The sequence below is a fragment of the Mobula hypostoma genome, chromosome 28, assembly GCF_963921235.1.
Source record: "Mobula hypostoma chromosome 28, sMobHyp1.1, whole genome shotgun sequence".
Lineage (NCBI taxonomy): Eukaryota > Metazoa > Chordata > Chondrichthyes > Myliobatiformes > Myliobatidae > Mobula > Mobula hypostoma.
This window is the reverse complement of record NC_086124.1, coordinates 6,985,183-7,002,030: the sequence shown is the minus strand read 5'-3', so window position 1 is coordinate 7,002,030 and position 16,848 is coordinate 6,985,183. Positions and strand designations below refer to the sequence as shown.

At 45.1% G+C, this 16,848-nt stretch overlaps 1 protein-coding gene across 2 annotated transcripts in view; it reads left to right on the top strand.

Moving 5' to 3' along the window:
- si:dkey-34d22.1 (discoidin, CUB and LCCL domain-containing protein 1) overlaps positions 1 to 16,848 on the top strand; it is a 205,913-nt gene that overhangs the window by 25,555 nt on the left and 163,510 nt on the right. For both annotated transcript variants that reach the window (XM_063034701.1, XM_063034700.1), the window contains exon 2: positions 8,437 to 8,658. In XM_063034701.1, the coding sequence (XP_062890771.1) occupies positions 8,437 to 8,658 (222 nt within the window). The remainder of the gene's footprint in view (positions 1 to 8,436; positions 8,659 to 16,848) is intronic.

Below are 16,848 nucleotides of genomic sequence, written 5' to 3'. Positions count from 1 at the left end.
GAGAGAGAGCGCACGCGCGCCATGGGAGAGTGTTCCAAAAAAAGAAAATATAAAACGTACCTCACCCCAGACTGCCCTAAAGTTTACCCTTGCCTAATAGGGGTTAAAAATAATGACAGTGCTGCTCGCTGCACTGTTTGCAACAGTGACTTTTCTATTGCCCATGGTGGGTTAAGACTGTAAAAGACGTGTTGAGGTGAGTTTAACGGGTGTCATTCGTTCATTAGCGTAGCTAACGTTATTTAAACCAGCTGGCTAGCTGCTAAGGAGCTACTCTATTGCAGACATCCCACCTCTCCCGGAAGTTCTGGGAGTCTCCCGCAAATTGATGGTGCTACCTCCCTGAAGTGACTTTTTGCAGGGTGGGATGTCTGGCAACAGCAACACAAGCCCCTTCCTCACCCATTCATACACACCTCCAACCCCTGTCAGACCATCTCTGGGACTCTTGTCCTTGACTCCAACCTCTCTCTATTGCAGATTCCCATCCCTGACCTGGGCTCTCAGACACTGGGCCTCTGACCACTGATGTAATGGATTCAAACTCCAGGCCTCAAGCTCTACCAGTACTTTCCTTTCTCCCTTGGGTCCACTCTTCTGTCCTATCAGAATCCCTCTCCTCCAAAGCAACACACCCAAAATGCTGGAGGAAGTCAGCAGGTCAGGCAGCATCTATGGAAATGAATAAACAGTTGATGAAAGCTTGTGAAGTAATACGTTTGGCACCAGCTTGGCTGCAGGAGCTGCCAGAAAGATGTTCAATGATGTCAAGCCGTCTTAGGGGCTTATCTCCGGATTTGCTGTCTGGGTTTACTCCCATAGCCTTCAGCTTTCCTGAGGCTGCCCACAAGGCAGAGGGGCTTTTTAAGCACAGTGGGGGATCTGGTTCACGAGCACCAGGACGTGTCCACGCTCCAGTGGGCCTGCGTGCTCTGTGTGTAGGGGCCAGACCTCCTCCCCATCCTCTGTCGTTCAGCCTAAGTCCGAAAGGAGTTCAGTTCCCTTGTGCCGCCGAGAGGCTTGCTGTTGGAGAGGCAGAGAGAGACTTGCACATTCAGCTCTCCCGATAGATAGAAAGGTTCTTGATTAGCCAGGGCATCAAAGGGTATGGGGTGAAAGCAGGGGTGTGGGGATGACTGGAAGAATTGGACCAGCCCATGATTGAATGGCGGAGTAGACTCTGAGCCGAATGGCCTACTTCTGCTCTTATATCTTGTGGTCTTTTTCACAAGATTGCTGGTCAGCAGTGGAAGCTGACAGTGAGAGCGACAAGCACTGCCCACTAGACACATCACAACAGCCATTTTGACACACTTGTAATTGGCGTGGCCTCCATTATATTTAGGGCAGGGTGGCAGAGACATCTTTGTCAAACGGACAGGAAACTTAGTAAGAGAAATATAAACACCTGCAGGAGTTATGGAAGAGGCGTAGCAACTAGTTTATTCAAAAGACAACCAAGCAACTCAAAAAAAAAGTCACGTGTAACTTCTTCACGGTAATCAAACAGAAAGTAGGTGCTGATTTACAGTGGGAGGTCACTGAAGAGATTTGCTTTGGAAACTGACAAGGAAACTTCTTCTATTGTGTGATGTTTTGTAACTTCAAAAGAAGATGCAGGGAGTCCAACTTTGGGTTTACTTTAAGTGAGGCACGTACATATCATGTGGTAGAATGATGATGTATGCAATTCACATATTTTTACATGTAACCCATAATTAAATGAAGAAGAATGCTTATTCAACCAAGATAAATACAAGATTACTCAAATATTATTAAGATATTAAATACACAACATTAGACTACAATCAGGTTTATCTGTGAAATATGCTGTGGAATTTGTTGTTTCCCGATAGTAGTACAGTGCAAGATATAAAGTTTTTAAAAATAAATGAATAAATAGTGCAAAACGCAAGTAGTGAGAGTGGGTTCATGGACTCGTAAGCTGGTAAGAAATCTGTTGGCAGAGGGGAAGAAGCTGTTCCTAAGATGTTGAGTCTGGGTCATCTGTGTCTCCTCGCTGATGGCAGTAGCAAGAAGAGGGCACGTCTCAGGTGGTGAGGGTCTTTAATGTTGGACACCACCTTCTTGAGCAGCCACCTCTTGAAGATGGCCTCGATGGTAGAGCGGGTTGTGCCCGTGAGGGAGGTGGCTGAGTTTGCGACCCTCTGCAGCCCCTTGCGATCCTGTGCGTCGGAGCCTCCGTACGAGGGCAGTGATGCAACTGATCAGAGAGTTCTCCACCACGCACTGAATCACAGTTCAAAGCGGCTGGCATCCGTCTGTCTCGAAGGACAATGGGTGATGACGATCATCATCACAAGCCTGGGCGGAAGATATGGAGATCCTGAGATGCCCAGTCGTCAAGATCCCCCTCACGGCCCCACCAGTGTAGTCCAAAGGAAAGCTTATGAAGCAATACTTTTGGCACCAGGAGCTGCCGGAAGGATGTTCGAAGATGTCCAGCCGTCTTAGGGGCTCTACTCCGGATTTGCTGTCTGGGTTTCCTCCTGTAGCCTTCATCTGTCCCGAGGCTGCCCACAAGGCAGTGTGGCTATTTACCCATAGCTGAGGTTCAAAGTAAATTTATTATAAAAGTTGCCATATGCTACCCTGATATTTATTTTCTTGCAGGTGTTCAAAGTAGAACAAAGAAATTTGTTTGTACAGCGATAGAGCATGGAGCAAGTCTTCCACTCCTTCAAGCAACCCCACAACCAGATTAACCTTATTCTAAATACAGGACTATTTACGATGACCGATGAACCTGCCGATACGTCTCAGGATTGCAGGAGGAAACCAGGGGAGCTAGAGAAAACACTCACATTCTACAGCAACGATGATCAGAGACTCCTTACAGGAATTGAACTCTGAACTCTACGAACGCCCCGAGCTGTAACAGCGTCGCGCTAACCGCTACGCCGCCGTGGCGTACAATACAAACTTCTATAGTTGTACCGTGGAAAGCATTCTGACAGGCTGCATCACTGTCTGGTATGGAGGGACTCCTGCACAGGACCGAAAGAAGGTTGTAAATCTAGTCAGCTCCATCTTGGGCACTAGCCTACAAAGTACTCAGGACGTCTTTAGGGAGCGGTGTCTCAGAAGGGGCAACGTCCATTATTTATGACCTCCAGCACCCAGGGCATGCCCTTCTCTCAATGTTACCATCAGGTAGGAGATACAGAAATCGAAGGCCCACACTTAGTGATTCAGGAACAGTTTCTTCCCCTCTGCCATCCCATTCCTAAATGGACATTGAAGCTTTGGACACTACCTCACTTTTAATATACAGTATTTCTGTTTTTACACATTTTAAAAAATCTATTGGATATACACAATTGATTTACTTGTTTGTTTATTATTATGTTTTATTTTATTTATTATTATTTTTTCTCTCTCTACTAGATTATGTATTGCATTGAACTGCTGCTGCTAAGTTAACAAATTTCACGCCAAATGCCGGTGATATTAAACCTGATTCAGATTCTGAAAAAAGCCACACACAGAGACTGGCGAACTGTTCAAATACAAAAAAAAAGGAAACAAATGATAAATAAATTGAGAACGTGTTGTAGAATACTTAAAATTGAATCCATAGGTTATGTTTAGTTATCAGCTCAGTGTTGATTCAGGAGCCAAATGCTTGAGGGGTAACTGTTCCTGAACCTGCTGGTGTGGGACCTAAGGCTCCTGATCCTCCTTCCCAAAGACAGCAGCGGACAGAGAGTGTTCAAGCCATGTATCTATTTTCTGTCTGTATTGTACTTTGTGCTACGCGTTTTTATTATGGGCTTGTAGGGACTCCTTAATTTCATGAGGTGGGATTCACCCAGACTGTTAAGGATTAAGTTCACCATATATGTTACGTGTTTCCTTGTACGTTATTACGTTTTGGGGTGGGTTTTTTTCAGATATATACACGACGTCGCCTTTTGCTTGCCGGCCAAAAATATAAAGTGTGCGTTAGAAGTAATTACACTCGTGTCAATTTTTTTGTCGACACTCCTACAGGTTACGGTAATTTGTCACGTGGGTCATGGCATTGTAGAAATGAGTGAGTGTAGTCATGTATTCATCTTTTGTGCCGTTAGTTTAGTTAGAGAGGGGGTCAGCCAGGGAATGAGTTTTTTTTTTGTTGACTGCCTATTTCATTTGTTTCTCTAAGATTGTTAATTCTGTTACCGCCAACTTCGCTTATTACGCTAATTACGCTAGTTTTTTTCGTCTTTATCACTAATTTTCATTGCTTGTCCTTGCCGGTTATGTAATAAGGAATCGAGTGTGCTTTTTTTCAATTTGGAATTCAAGTTATTTGGAAGTCTGTCACAGTGTCAATTCCCTCACTCAGTATCTGAGCGATTTTGGTTGGTTCTTCAGGTAACCCATACGGAGGACACAGACTGGGTGATGAGGGTCCTGGCCGATGGGCGCCATTTGTAGCATTGTTCCTTGCAGATTGCTCAATGGTGGGGAGGGTTTTTTCCTTTGATGGACTGGGCTTTATCCACCATTTTTTTTTTGTAGGCTTTTGTAGGTGTTATCGTACTAAGTCATGATGGAACAAATTAGGATACTCTCCACTGTGCTTCTGTAGAAGTTAGTCAAAGTTAGATAACATGCCAAAACTTCGCAATCTTCTGAGAAAGCAGAGGAACTGTCGTGCCTTCTTTGTAATGGTACTTGCGTGCATACAATGATAAAAGTACCAATGTTAATTTTAAAGTACTTTAAAGCTGTGGAAACTGGATGTGGGATATTGTGATTTTCTACAATAGTAACTACACAGGAATTCAATGTTCAAACTAATTCTTCCTCAGTGAAACTGCTTGTATCTGACTTATGGGAAAAGTTGGTATGTTCAAAGTACATTTATAACCATATAACAATTACAGCATGGAAACAGGCCATCTCGGCCCTTCTAGTCCATGCCGAACTCTTACTCTCACCTAGTCCCACCGACCTGCACTCAGCCCACAACCCTCCATTCCTTTCCTGTCCATATATCTATCCAATTTAACTTTAAATGACAACATCGAACCTGCCTCAACCACTTCTGCTGGAAGCTCATTCCACACAGCCACCACTCTCTGAGTAAAGAAGTTCCCCCTCGTGTTACCCCTAAACTTTTGCCCCTTAACTCTCAACTCAATTATTATCGAAGAATGTATAAAGTATACGGCCTTGAGCTTCATCTCCTTACAGGCAGCCACAAAACAAGAAACCCAAAAGTACTCATTTTTAAAAAAGACCAGCAAACACCCAATGTGCAGAAAGAGAAAAAAACTACAAGTTATGCAAGCAATAAAAGCAAGCAGACAACATTCAGAATGAAAGGACGTCCACAGACATGAAGCCCAGAGCAGCAGGAGTAGGCCCGCAGCCTCAGTCTCAGTTTAACGAAGAGCAAATTAAACATCACAGAACAGTGAGAAGAACTGGCTCAATCCTCACCTCTGGTCCTGACACCCTGCCTTTTCAATTCATCCATTCTGGTGTTTAAATCATCCAAGCATCGGGTTGTTCCTTGCTGTACGACTTGGGCCCCACCACGTCGACATGCTGTAGGCCTGGCCCCCTCAGTCATGTTCCAGCCCACGCCCAACATTTCCAAATCGGCCCAGCGCTTAGATTGATTGGATCTTGCTCTCGGTTTAGATAGACGGGCTCCGGAACTTCTCCACTCCGATTTTTCTGCACTCCACGCGTCCCGACTTCATCTGAAACTTGCTCCGACCATTTCTCCTTGAACGTGCCTTGACCGCACTCTGACTTTGCATCGCACCTGCACACCTCAACACTCGAGTCAGCCTCGCCTTTGCTCGTCTCTTCACTGTATGGGGTGATTGCTTACCACCACTTACCACATCCACTCTAGTGAGGCTTTTCAACATTCGATAGGTTTCAATGAAGTCACCCCTCATTCTTCTGAATTCCAGTGAGTAGAGGCCCAGAGCCATTAAATGCTTCTCATATGACGAGCCTTTCAATCCTGCAATCAGCTTTGTGAAACTCCTTTGAACCTTCTCCGATGACTTCACATCCTTCCTTAGATAAGGGGCCCAAAGCTGCTCACAAAACTCCAAGTGAGGCCTCACCGGTGCTTTATAAAGCCTCAACATTACATCCTTGCTTTTATATTCTGGTCCTCTCATAATGAATGCTAACATTGCATTTGCCTTCCTCCCACAACCCTGACTGGTCAAATAAAATTGTTACGGAAACAGCAATGAAAAATCCTTCTACACTTGAGTGCGACGGTATTCCTGAATCTCCACCCAGAAGTGATAAAAGTGAAAACCAAGAGGAAGCTACTGACGTGATGAAGGAAACCGTGAACACTGCCTGAGATGGAGCTCCTTTATTACTGCCCTAAACGCCAATGGCGTAACAGGCAGCAAGCAAGTTCCTTCAGGCCTGTGAGAGTTCTGTCTCTCCAGTTCCCTTTTGGAAAAAGAAAAGCAAACTATTGTTTACCCGGATTTAGCCCTATAAACTTCTATCCATGTTGTTCCTGAAGGATGTCACCGAATTGTGAATTTTTCTGACAATCTGGTAGTTTCTTGTTCACTGTCAAGAGGCAAGCTCTTTAAAGTTCAAAGTACATTTATTATTAAAGTATGTACAGTACACATTATACACCCTTGGATTTGTTGAGAGAAGTGCAAAGGGACTTGGGAGTCCTCGTGCAAGACTCCCAGAAGGTTAATTCACAGGTTGAGTCTGTGGTGAAAAAGGCAAATGCAATGTTGGTATTTATTTCAAGGGGAATAGAATATAAAGGCGAGGAGATAATACTGAGACTTTATAAGACACTAGTCAGGCCGCACTCGGAGTATTGTCAACAGTTTTGGGCTGCTTATCTCAGAAAGGATGTATTGTCATTGGAGAGAGTCCAGAAGAGGTTCACAAGGGTGATTCCAGGGATGAAGAGGTTGACTTATGAGGAGCGTCTGGCAGCTTTGGGTCTGTACTCACTGGAATTTAGTAAGAATTCATAGGGATCTCATTGAAACCTACTGAATATTGAAAGGACTAGATAGGGTGGATGTGGAGAGGATGTTTCCTATGGTGGTGGGGTTATCCAGAACTAGAGGGCACAGCCTCAAAATTGAGGGGCAAACTTTTAGAACAGAAGCAAGGATGAAATTTTTTTTAGCCAAAGAGTGGTGAATCTGTGGAATGCTCTGCCACAGACTGCAGTGGAGGCCAAGTCTATGGGTATATTTAAAGCGGAAGTTGATAGATTCCTGATTGGACGGGGCATCAGGGGATATGGTGAGAGGGCAGGTGTACGGGGTTGAATGGAACCCAGGATCTGCTATGATGAAATGGAGGAATGGGCTCGAAGGGCTGAATGGCCTAATTCTGCTCCTATGTCTTATGGTCTCCTTGCAGGCAGCCATGAAACAAGAAACCCAAAAGAACCCATTTTTAAAAAAAACCAACAAGCACCCAATGTGTGGAGAGAGAAAAAAGAAACAATTTTTGCAAACAGTAAGAGCAAGCAAGCAACATTCAGAATGAAATTGAGTCTATAGACACAAAGCCTGGAGTAGGCCCACAGCCTGAGCCTCAGTTCATCACACAACAGGGCAAAACGTCATGAGGCCTGCAGGCCAACAGCCTCAGTGCAGTGAAGAGTGAAGCAGTGGAGCAGAACTGGCTTGAAACGGCCTCTGGTCCCGACACCCAGTCTTTCCAATCCATCTGGCCTGGCATTTAAATTGTCCAAACATCAGGTCATTCCTCAAACATCAGACCCGGACTCTCTCGCGACGATATGCTCTGGGCCTACAACACCACCACCACGACCTTTCCAGTCAGCCCGGCGCTTAGACTGCTCTTGGATGAGGTGGACGGGCTCCAAAACTCCTCCGTTCCACACACCCCGACTCCATCTCCGACTCCATTTTTGGATATGCTTCGACCTTGCTCACACCTGCACGCCTGAAGTCAGCCTGGCCTTCGCTCGCCTCTTCATTGTTTGCAGTGATGTTTACCATAGTTTTTTTTTTAAACAGTAATCGTGTTATTAATGAAGTATTCAATTGTAATTCCTATTTCGAGAACCGCCAGTAATTTGTCTCCTGCCTACAGCAGCGCCATTTTTTTAAAAATCCAGATTTAATTACTAAAATTTCAAATCCCTGGCTGTCTTACAAAAGTTTGAAATTTTGTCTAGATCAGTGAACCAGAACTCTGGTGACCTGACTATGTTGTACCTGTGTCCCGGACTTCAGGTGTATTTGTGTGTGTGTTGCTTTAGATTTCCAGCATTTGCAGACTTCCTTGTGTTTTTAATTTGTCATTGCTGGCTGGACAGCTATTGCCTGTTTAAACAGTAAAGAATTGCCACCTTTTCTAATCATTTTAATGCAAGACTCAATCTGACATTTCCTGGAGTCTTACTGTCCTTTGTTCATCCTTTTGCAGGTGACGGCTGCGGGCACACAGTTATTGGCCCTGAAAGTGGCACTTTAACTTCCAAGGGCTACCCTGGCACCTACCCGAATCACACATCATGCAGGTGGGAGCTGGATGTCGGTCTGGGGAAGAGTATCATGTTGATGTTTAGCGACTTGGACATCGAGAACACAGAGAACTGTTCGTCTAATTCTGTGCGAATCTATGCTTTGGCTACCAACAGCAGCTATGGTAAGGGGTTAACTTGGCAGCAAGTTATGTTTGGCAAACCGATTCTGTGGATGTAACGGATTGTCTTAAGAAAACTGTGCAAGAATTATGTTACCAGAAGTGTGTAATTGTCTCCATACACTACCCTGAGATTCACTTTCTTGTAAGCATTCACAGGAAAAAAAGAAATAAAATAGAATTTACGAGAAACAAAGACCATAGGACATAAGGGCAGAATTAGCCCATTTGGCCCGTCGAGTCTGCTCCGCCATTCAATCATGGCTGATCCATTTCTCCCCCCCTTCGGCCCCATTCCCCGGCCTTCTTCCCGTAGCCTTTGATGGCATGTCCAGTCAAGAACCAATCAAACCCTGCCTTAAATAAACCCAACGACCTGGCCTCCACAGCTGCCTGTGGTAAAAAAATTCCACAAATTCACCACCCCCGGCTAAAGAAATTTCTCCGCATCTGTTTTAGTTGGATGCCCCTCTACCCTGAGGCTGTGCCCTCTTGTCCTAGGCTCACCCTCTTGTCCTAGAAACATCCTTTCCACATCTACTCTGTCTAGGTCTTTCAACATTCAAAAGGTTTCAATGAGATCCCCCCTCATCCTTCTGAATTCCAGCAAGTACAGACCCAGAGCCAACAAATGTTCCTTGTATGATAACCCCTTCATTCCCAGAATCATCCTTGCTAACCTCTGAATCCTCTCCAATGAGGAACCCAAAACTGTTCACAATACTCAAGGTGAGGCCTCACCAGTGCCTTATAAAGCCTCAGCATCACATCTTGCTCTCGTATTCTAGACCTCTTGAAATGAATGTTAACATTGCATTTGCCTTCCTCACCACCAACTCTACCTGCAAGTTAACCTTTAAGGTGTTCTGAATTTTACGTAAAGACTGGCGAACGATCAATGAGGAAGAGTTGACAAATTGTGCGAAGTTTTAAACAATAAATAAATAATGCTGAGAACATGATTTGTAGAGTTCTTGAAAGTGAGCCTGTAGGATGTGGAATCAGTTCAGTGATGAGGTGAATAATGTTGCCTGCACTGGTTCAGGAGCCTGATGGTTGAAAGGTAATAACTGTTCCTGAACCCGGTGGTACGGCACCTAAGACTCCTGTACCTCCTGCCTGATGGTAGTCGTGAGAAGAGAGCATGGCCTGGACGATGATAGAGGCTACTTCCTTATAGATGGGCCCAATGGTGAGAAGGGCTTCGTCTGTAGATAGATAATCCCAATAAGTGGACAACATTTTAGCTGATGGAGCACAACGTGGCAAAGTGAGGGGAGATCCACCTTGGAAGGTGAAGCAGAGATACAGAGCTTTTTTTTAAACTTGAGAAAGGTTTATATTGAAAGGGAGCTCTGAGATCGTTACCCCCAAGTCACTAAACGCTAACTGGCAGGTACAACAAATAATTATGAATTCTACCTGATGCATAGGCCTTTATCAAAAAAGGATTTGGCTACAAGAATAGGACCAGGTGTGGATTCTAATAGGAGTAATGTTAATTACTTGCTCTCTTTGTCAAAAAGGGATTTACCTGGAATTGAGGGAGATCAGCAAGGATTGACCAGCCTGGCTTCTGAGATAGCAAGGCTGTCATCTGCGGAGGGATTGAGTAGGCTAGGCCAGCACTCTCAGGAATCTGAAGTGAGAGGTTACCTCATTGAAACCTACCAAGAGGGTTGATAGCGCAAACACGAGGAATTCTGCAGATGCTGGAAATTCAAGCAACACACATCAAAGTTGCTGGTGAACGTAGCAGGCCAGGCAGCATCTCTAGGAAGAGGTACAGTCGACGTTTTGGGCCGAGACCCTTCGTCAGGACTAACTGAAAGAGAGATGGTAAGAGATTTGAAAGTGGGAGGGGGAGTGGGAGATCCGAAATGATAGGAGAAGACAGGAGGGGGAGGGATGGAGCCAAGAGCTGGACAGGTGATAGGCAAAAGGGATATGAGAGGATCATGGGGCAGGAGGCCCAGGGAGAAGGAAAAGGGGGAAGGGGGGGAAAAGCCCAGAGGATGGGTAAGGAGTATAGTCAGAGGGACAGAGGGAGAAAAAGGAGAGTGAGAGAAAGACTGTGTGTATATAAATAACGGATGGGGTATGAGGGGGAGGTGGGGCATTAGCGGAAGTTAGAGAAGTCAATGTTCATGCCATCAGGTTGGAGGCTACCCAGACGGAATATAAGGTGTTGTTCCTCCAACCTGAGTGTGGCTTCATCTTTACAGTAGAGGTGGCCGTGGATAGACCTGTCAGAATGGGAATGGGATGTGGAATTAAAATGTGTGGCCACTGGGAGATCCTGCTTTCTCTGGCGGACAGAGCGCTCTGTACACCTACAATGTTCGATTCCCGCCGCTGCCTGTAAGGGGTTTGTACGTTCTCCCCGTGACCGTGTGGGTTTCCTCTGGGTGCTCTGGTTTCCTCCCACAGACCAAAGACAAGCAGGTTGCTAGGTTAATTGGTCACTGTACATTTTCTCATGATTAGGCTAGGATTAAATCGGGGAATTGCTGGGCAATGTGGCTCAAAGGGCTTATTCAGCGCTGTATCTCAATAAATGATTTTAAAATCCTTAAAATATTAATAATCCCAGAAAAGGCAGCAAGCATGACCTGTGAGATAAAATACTTCTGCTGCTTGATTAGATTAGATTATGAAGACACGCAGTCCTCTTTTATTGTCATTTAGTAATGTATGCATTAAGAAATGATACAATGTTTCTTCCGGTGTGATATCACAAAACACAGGACAGACCAAGATTGAAAAAACTGACAAAACCACATAATTATAACATAGTTACAACAGTGCAACAAAACCATAACTTGATGAAGAAGTCCATGAGCACAGTAAAAAGTTCAAAGTCTCTCAAATGTCCCACATCTCACGCAGACGGGAGAAGGAAGAAAAACTCTTTCTGCCATGCCGACCACAGTCCGACTCTGAGTCGTCCGAAAACTTCGAGCCTCCGATCAGCCCTCCGACACCGACATCGACAGAGCACCATCTCTGTCCGAACGATTCGACCTCAATCTCGGTCGCCAACAGCAGGCAAAGCCAGGGATTTGAGGCCTTCCCTCCGGAAGATTCTCGATCGCGCAGTAACAACAGCAGCGAACTGGCGTTTCAGAAATTTCTCCAGATGTTCCTCTGTGCTTTCACGTCTGTCTCCATCAAATCAGAATTGTCCACAGCCCCTATTTAACGGATACGATATAATTTTCACCGGAGGGCTGCGCACGCGTGGCGCACTGCTATCTCCTCCTCCTGCCTTTTATGATGCCCAGGAAGTCTCAAACCCTCCTGATTTTGGAAAAACATGAGCCTCTGACGCCGATGATGAAGCTATAATTCTCAAGCCAGGCAACGTTAAAATTGTCCCTTTAATTCAGGTCAAGATTTATCGCGAGGACTAGGCATCAAGCCGCGGTGTCGCCTGTTTACAGCCGCCGGGAGAGTGGCGTCAAAGCCGGTGCGCTCCACCAGGGGCAGTGTGGAGCAGTGTCCAGGCTGGAGTCAGTGCTGGCCCCCAGTGTTCACTCAGCAGATGGTGATGGTATCCGTCTGTCTTGAAGGACAATGGATAGCACCACCGGAGTGACCACTACGGGACGCAAGCCTGGGCGGAAAGTATGGAGATCCTGGGATGCCCAGTCAAGATCAAGCCAGTCAGATGGTTCACTGCTGCTCAGCGATTAGGAAACAGGCACAAGCGTCGACCCAGAAACACAGCGGACGTATGTGCTATACATGACCTGATCTGAAAGCATCATGTTGACCCATAACGATCGTGTTCACAGTGGAACAGCTTGGTCAAGATAGATAGATAGATAGATATACTTTATTGATCCCGAGGGAAATTGGGTTTCGTTACAGCCGCACCAACCAAGAATAGAGCATAAATATAGCAATACAAAAACCACAAACAATCAAACGACAAAATGAAAACTATGCCAGATGGGAAAAAGTCCAGGACTAGTCTATTGGCTCAGAGTGTCTGACCCTCCACAGGAGGAGCTGCCAGTTCGATGGCCACAGGCAGGAACGACCTCCCGTGACGCCCAGTGTTGTATCTCGGTGGAATATGGCTGAAGTCCAACAGTCAAAAGTTCAATATCCGGTCTACAAACACATTCCTCAATCATAATATGACCCGGATTGCACCATCTGTTGTTAACCAGAACAGTAAGCACCCAACTCCTTTATGCTTACCGCTCTCAGTGCACTTCCGGTCAGCCGGAACGGTCTGGAAGCCGTCCATGGAGAAGTTTTGATCGAGTACGTTCTCGTGCAGCCCCGTTCCAGTGAAACACATAACATTGCACTCCCGAAATGTTCTCTGATGCCTGGCAAGCGCTATGTACTCGACCATTTTATTACCCACCGAACTCCGCTTCTCCGTAAAACTCTGTTGTCTCGACCCGGTCCTCTTTCCTCGACTTTGTGATCCCCCTCTGCATCCTCTGTGTGTTTTCCTCCAGATTTCAGCAAGGGTGTCCACCGCTCTGCTCGCTAAACCGGCCGGCATTAGCGCAAGCAGCTGGTCCCTGGAATGAACAATGCGACCATGTTCCTGTCCCGCGTGTCGGGATGTAACTATTTCCAGCGCTAAAAATCCAAATTAAACTCTCTCTACCAGCATGTTAGAGAGGGTGCAGATTAGACATGTTACCATGAAAAAAAGTACAAAAAATAACGTAAGTTTAAAAAGTAAGAAGAAAAAAGTAAGAATCCGACCGGAACAGCTGTAACAGGCTGCATGCAGGACTGGTGCATACACCACACAAGGATAGGGTGATCAGCACAGATGGACAAATTATACCTCCACTACCCCATAATCTGTCTGGGATTACTCCTGTAGCCTGCGTCTTTCCCGAGGCTGCTCTTAATGCAATGGGGCTGTTTACCCATAGCTGGGGATTACTCAGCAGAAGACCAACTATATTGTGGGCGACTGCAGATTTCTGCGGCATTCATGGACTCGGGATTCGGACTAATTTCTTTTCATGGGCTGAGTTTTACCGATATCTTGTATGTGCTTGGTGCTGTGCATGACTGTTGGAACTGTGTTTTGCACCTTGATCCTGGAGTAACGGTCGCTTGTTTGGCTGTATTCATAGGTATTATTGCAGGGTTAAATGACAATTAAACTTGAATAGAATTTAATTCCGCTGCTTGGGAGTGTGCGTACTCCCCGTAGCTGATGAATCTCGACCTTTGCGTTACAAAAACACAATAAGAAGTATTTGATATGGAAACATTCATTCACTCGTCAGGTGGTGAACTTTTGGAATTCCTTACCTTAGATGGAGATTGTTAGATTTATAGATAGTTGCAGAAACAGGGGGACATGGGACAAATAGTTGGTGTGAGGAGCAGATGATCTTAATGATTGAAAGAACTGACTCAATGGGCCGAATGGCCTCCTACATTCTTTAAATGTCCCAGGTAGGAGACCAGTCTGCTTTGCACCCATCTGAGGTATTTAACAGGAACACTACATACATGGGGCCATTATCGTTGTCAAGGATACCTCCCATGCATCCCACAATCTCTTTGACGCACCTCCTCCCAACTATCGGGCAGGAAGTACTGTAGCATTAGGACAAGTACCTTTCTTTCCCAAAGCTTTGAGTCTACTGAACTCCCTGCCACCAACCAGGTCTCATCACGTATGAACGTTGAAAGGACTACATAAGGTGGTTGTGGAGAGGATGTTTCCTATGGTGGGGGTATCCAGAACCAGAGGGCACAGGCTCAAAATTGAGGGATGACCTTTTAGAACAGAGGTAAGCAAGTATTTTTTTTTAGCCAGGGATTAGTGAATCTGTGGAATGCTCTGCCACAGGCTGCGGTGGAGGCCAAGTCCGTGGGTATATTTAAAGCGGAAGTTAGTAGTTTCCTGATTGGTCAGAGCATCAAAGGATTATGGCAAGAAGGCAGGTGTATGGGGTTAAGTGAGATCCAGGATCAGTCATGATGGAATGGTGGAGTGGACTCGATGGGCCGAATGGCCTAATTCTGCTCTTGTGTCTTATGGAAGCAGTAGGAGCATTATACTGTTTTACTGTTTACAATTTAACTTGTGTCCTAAATGCACCTTATGCTAAATGTTGATCTTGGGGAATATGTTTTATAATCTGTTAATTTATTTGTGGTAATAGTTTATGTGGTGTGTGTGTGTGTTAAACGTACTGTGTTGTGTGCCTTGGTCCAGAGGAGCGTTGTTTCGTTTGGCGCTATACAATTGAATGACAATAAAATTGACGTTGTGTGCCGCCTTGAGGCTACAAATGTTCCCCTCCCGCCTTTTGAACAGCATTGCAATCAGTGAGAGGGCAGGGCCAGACATGTTCCTCTTAATGAAATATAATGCACACTTTCGGGATGAGAGGGAGGGAAATTAAAAAGACCTCGCCCTTCTGTGTCTATCTTCTATATCTTCATATTTCAGTCTTCGGAGCCGGTGTGACTGAGTATGTCACAACTAGTGAGAAGCTCTGAGCGTTTTGTGTGTCTGTCTGTGTGTGTGTGTGTGTCTGTGTCTGTGTCTGTGTGTGTGTGAACATGAATTTAACTCTACTTGTACCTTTATGCTTTTATTAGGAAAGGTTTCACATGGTTGAACTGGTGTTCAATAAAATTGAAAATATTCTATTGGAATAAGTCTAAAATCAAAAGTTCAAAGTAAAATTTATTATCAGAGTACATACATGTCAGCACGTTATAACCCTGAGACTTTTCTTCCCGGGGAGCATACTCGACAATGCTATCGAATAGAAACTGTAAACAGGATCAATGAAAGAGCAAGAGTATAGAAGGCAGCTAAGGGTACGTCCACACTACGCCGGATAATTTTGAAAACGAAGCTTTTTCTCTTCGTTTTGCCCTCCCGTCCACACTGAGCCGACGTTTCCAGACCCCGAAAACGGAGATTTTCGAAAACACTCTCCAGAGTGAATAAATCTGAAAACGCTAAATATCCGGCGTAGTGTGTACGGGGTAAACGGAGAGATTTAAAAACGTTGTCATGACCTGCTGGAACAGATGTTCGTTGTTTTCTTGAACGCCACCACCTAACAATTTCAGAACAGATGGACTAGACTGAAGCCAGAAGGGTTAGAAATGTACTCACCAAATACTTTGACCCATAGCTTACTGAATAAATAAGTATACTCACTTCGCCCTGTTTTCTGTCCTTGCTTGTATGAAGGTGGTTCACCTATTTATGCAAGTACTTCTCTGACAGTAGATGCGTAACAGCCTAATGTAACATTGTATGCAAATACAAGATAACGCTGATGCAGACATTTTATACATTTAACAAGGTGCTTTATTAATGCAACAGAGTTAGTCAGTTTTTCAATGGTCGTCGTCAGCTGGGTCATACTGTCCGTGAACTCCCTGTCGGTAGCCTCCATACGCTCCAGTATTTGTTTTTTTTAAGTTTTAAGTCCTCCTACGTGAGAGCCAAGAGCAATTCCTTTAAAGTTTTTCTACTCTGTAACTGGACAAACGCGCACTAAGTATACTGATTCCTCTTCGCTTGTTTTCTGTGTGTCCTGCCCATGCCCAGTGGGAGGAGATTCGCCCAAATATTCGCCTAATGTGGACGGAGACATTTTGAAAAACGCTTAGTGTGGACGCCTGTCGTTTTTACTGGAAACCGGCGTTTTCAAAATTATCCGGCATAGTGTGGACGTAGCCTAACTGTGCAAATGCAAATATAGATAAATAGCAATAAGTAACAAGAGCCTGAGATAAAAAGTCTTTAAAATGAGGTAATGGATTGTGGGAACATCTCAATAAATGAGTGTAATTATCCTCTTTTGTTCAACAGCCTGATGGTTAAGGGTTGTAACTGTTCTTGGACCTGGTAGTGCAAGTCCTGAGGCTCTTGTACCTTCTACCTGATGACAGCAAGACGAGAGCATAGCCTGCGTGGTGAGGATCTTTGACAATAGATGCTGTATTCTTACGACAGTGTTTCATATAGATGTGATCAGTGGTTATGCGCCGTGTCGTATGACATGGGCGATCGTGGTCTTTCCATGACCACGATTGTTCTTGGCAAATTTTTCGACAGAAGTGGTTTGCCATTGCCGCCTTCTGAGCAAGATGGGTGACCCCAGCCGTTATCAATACTCTTTAGAGATTGTCTGCCTGGCGTTAGTGGTCACATAACCAGGACTTGTG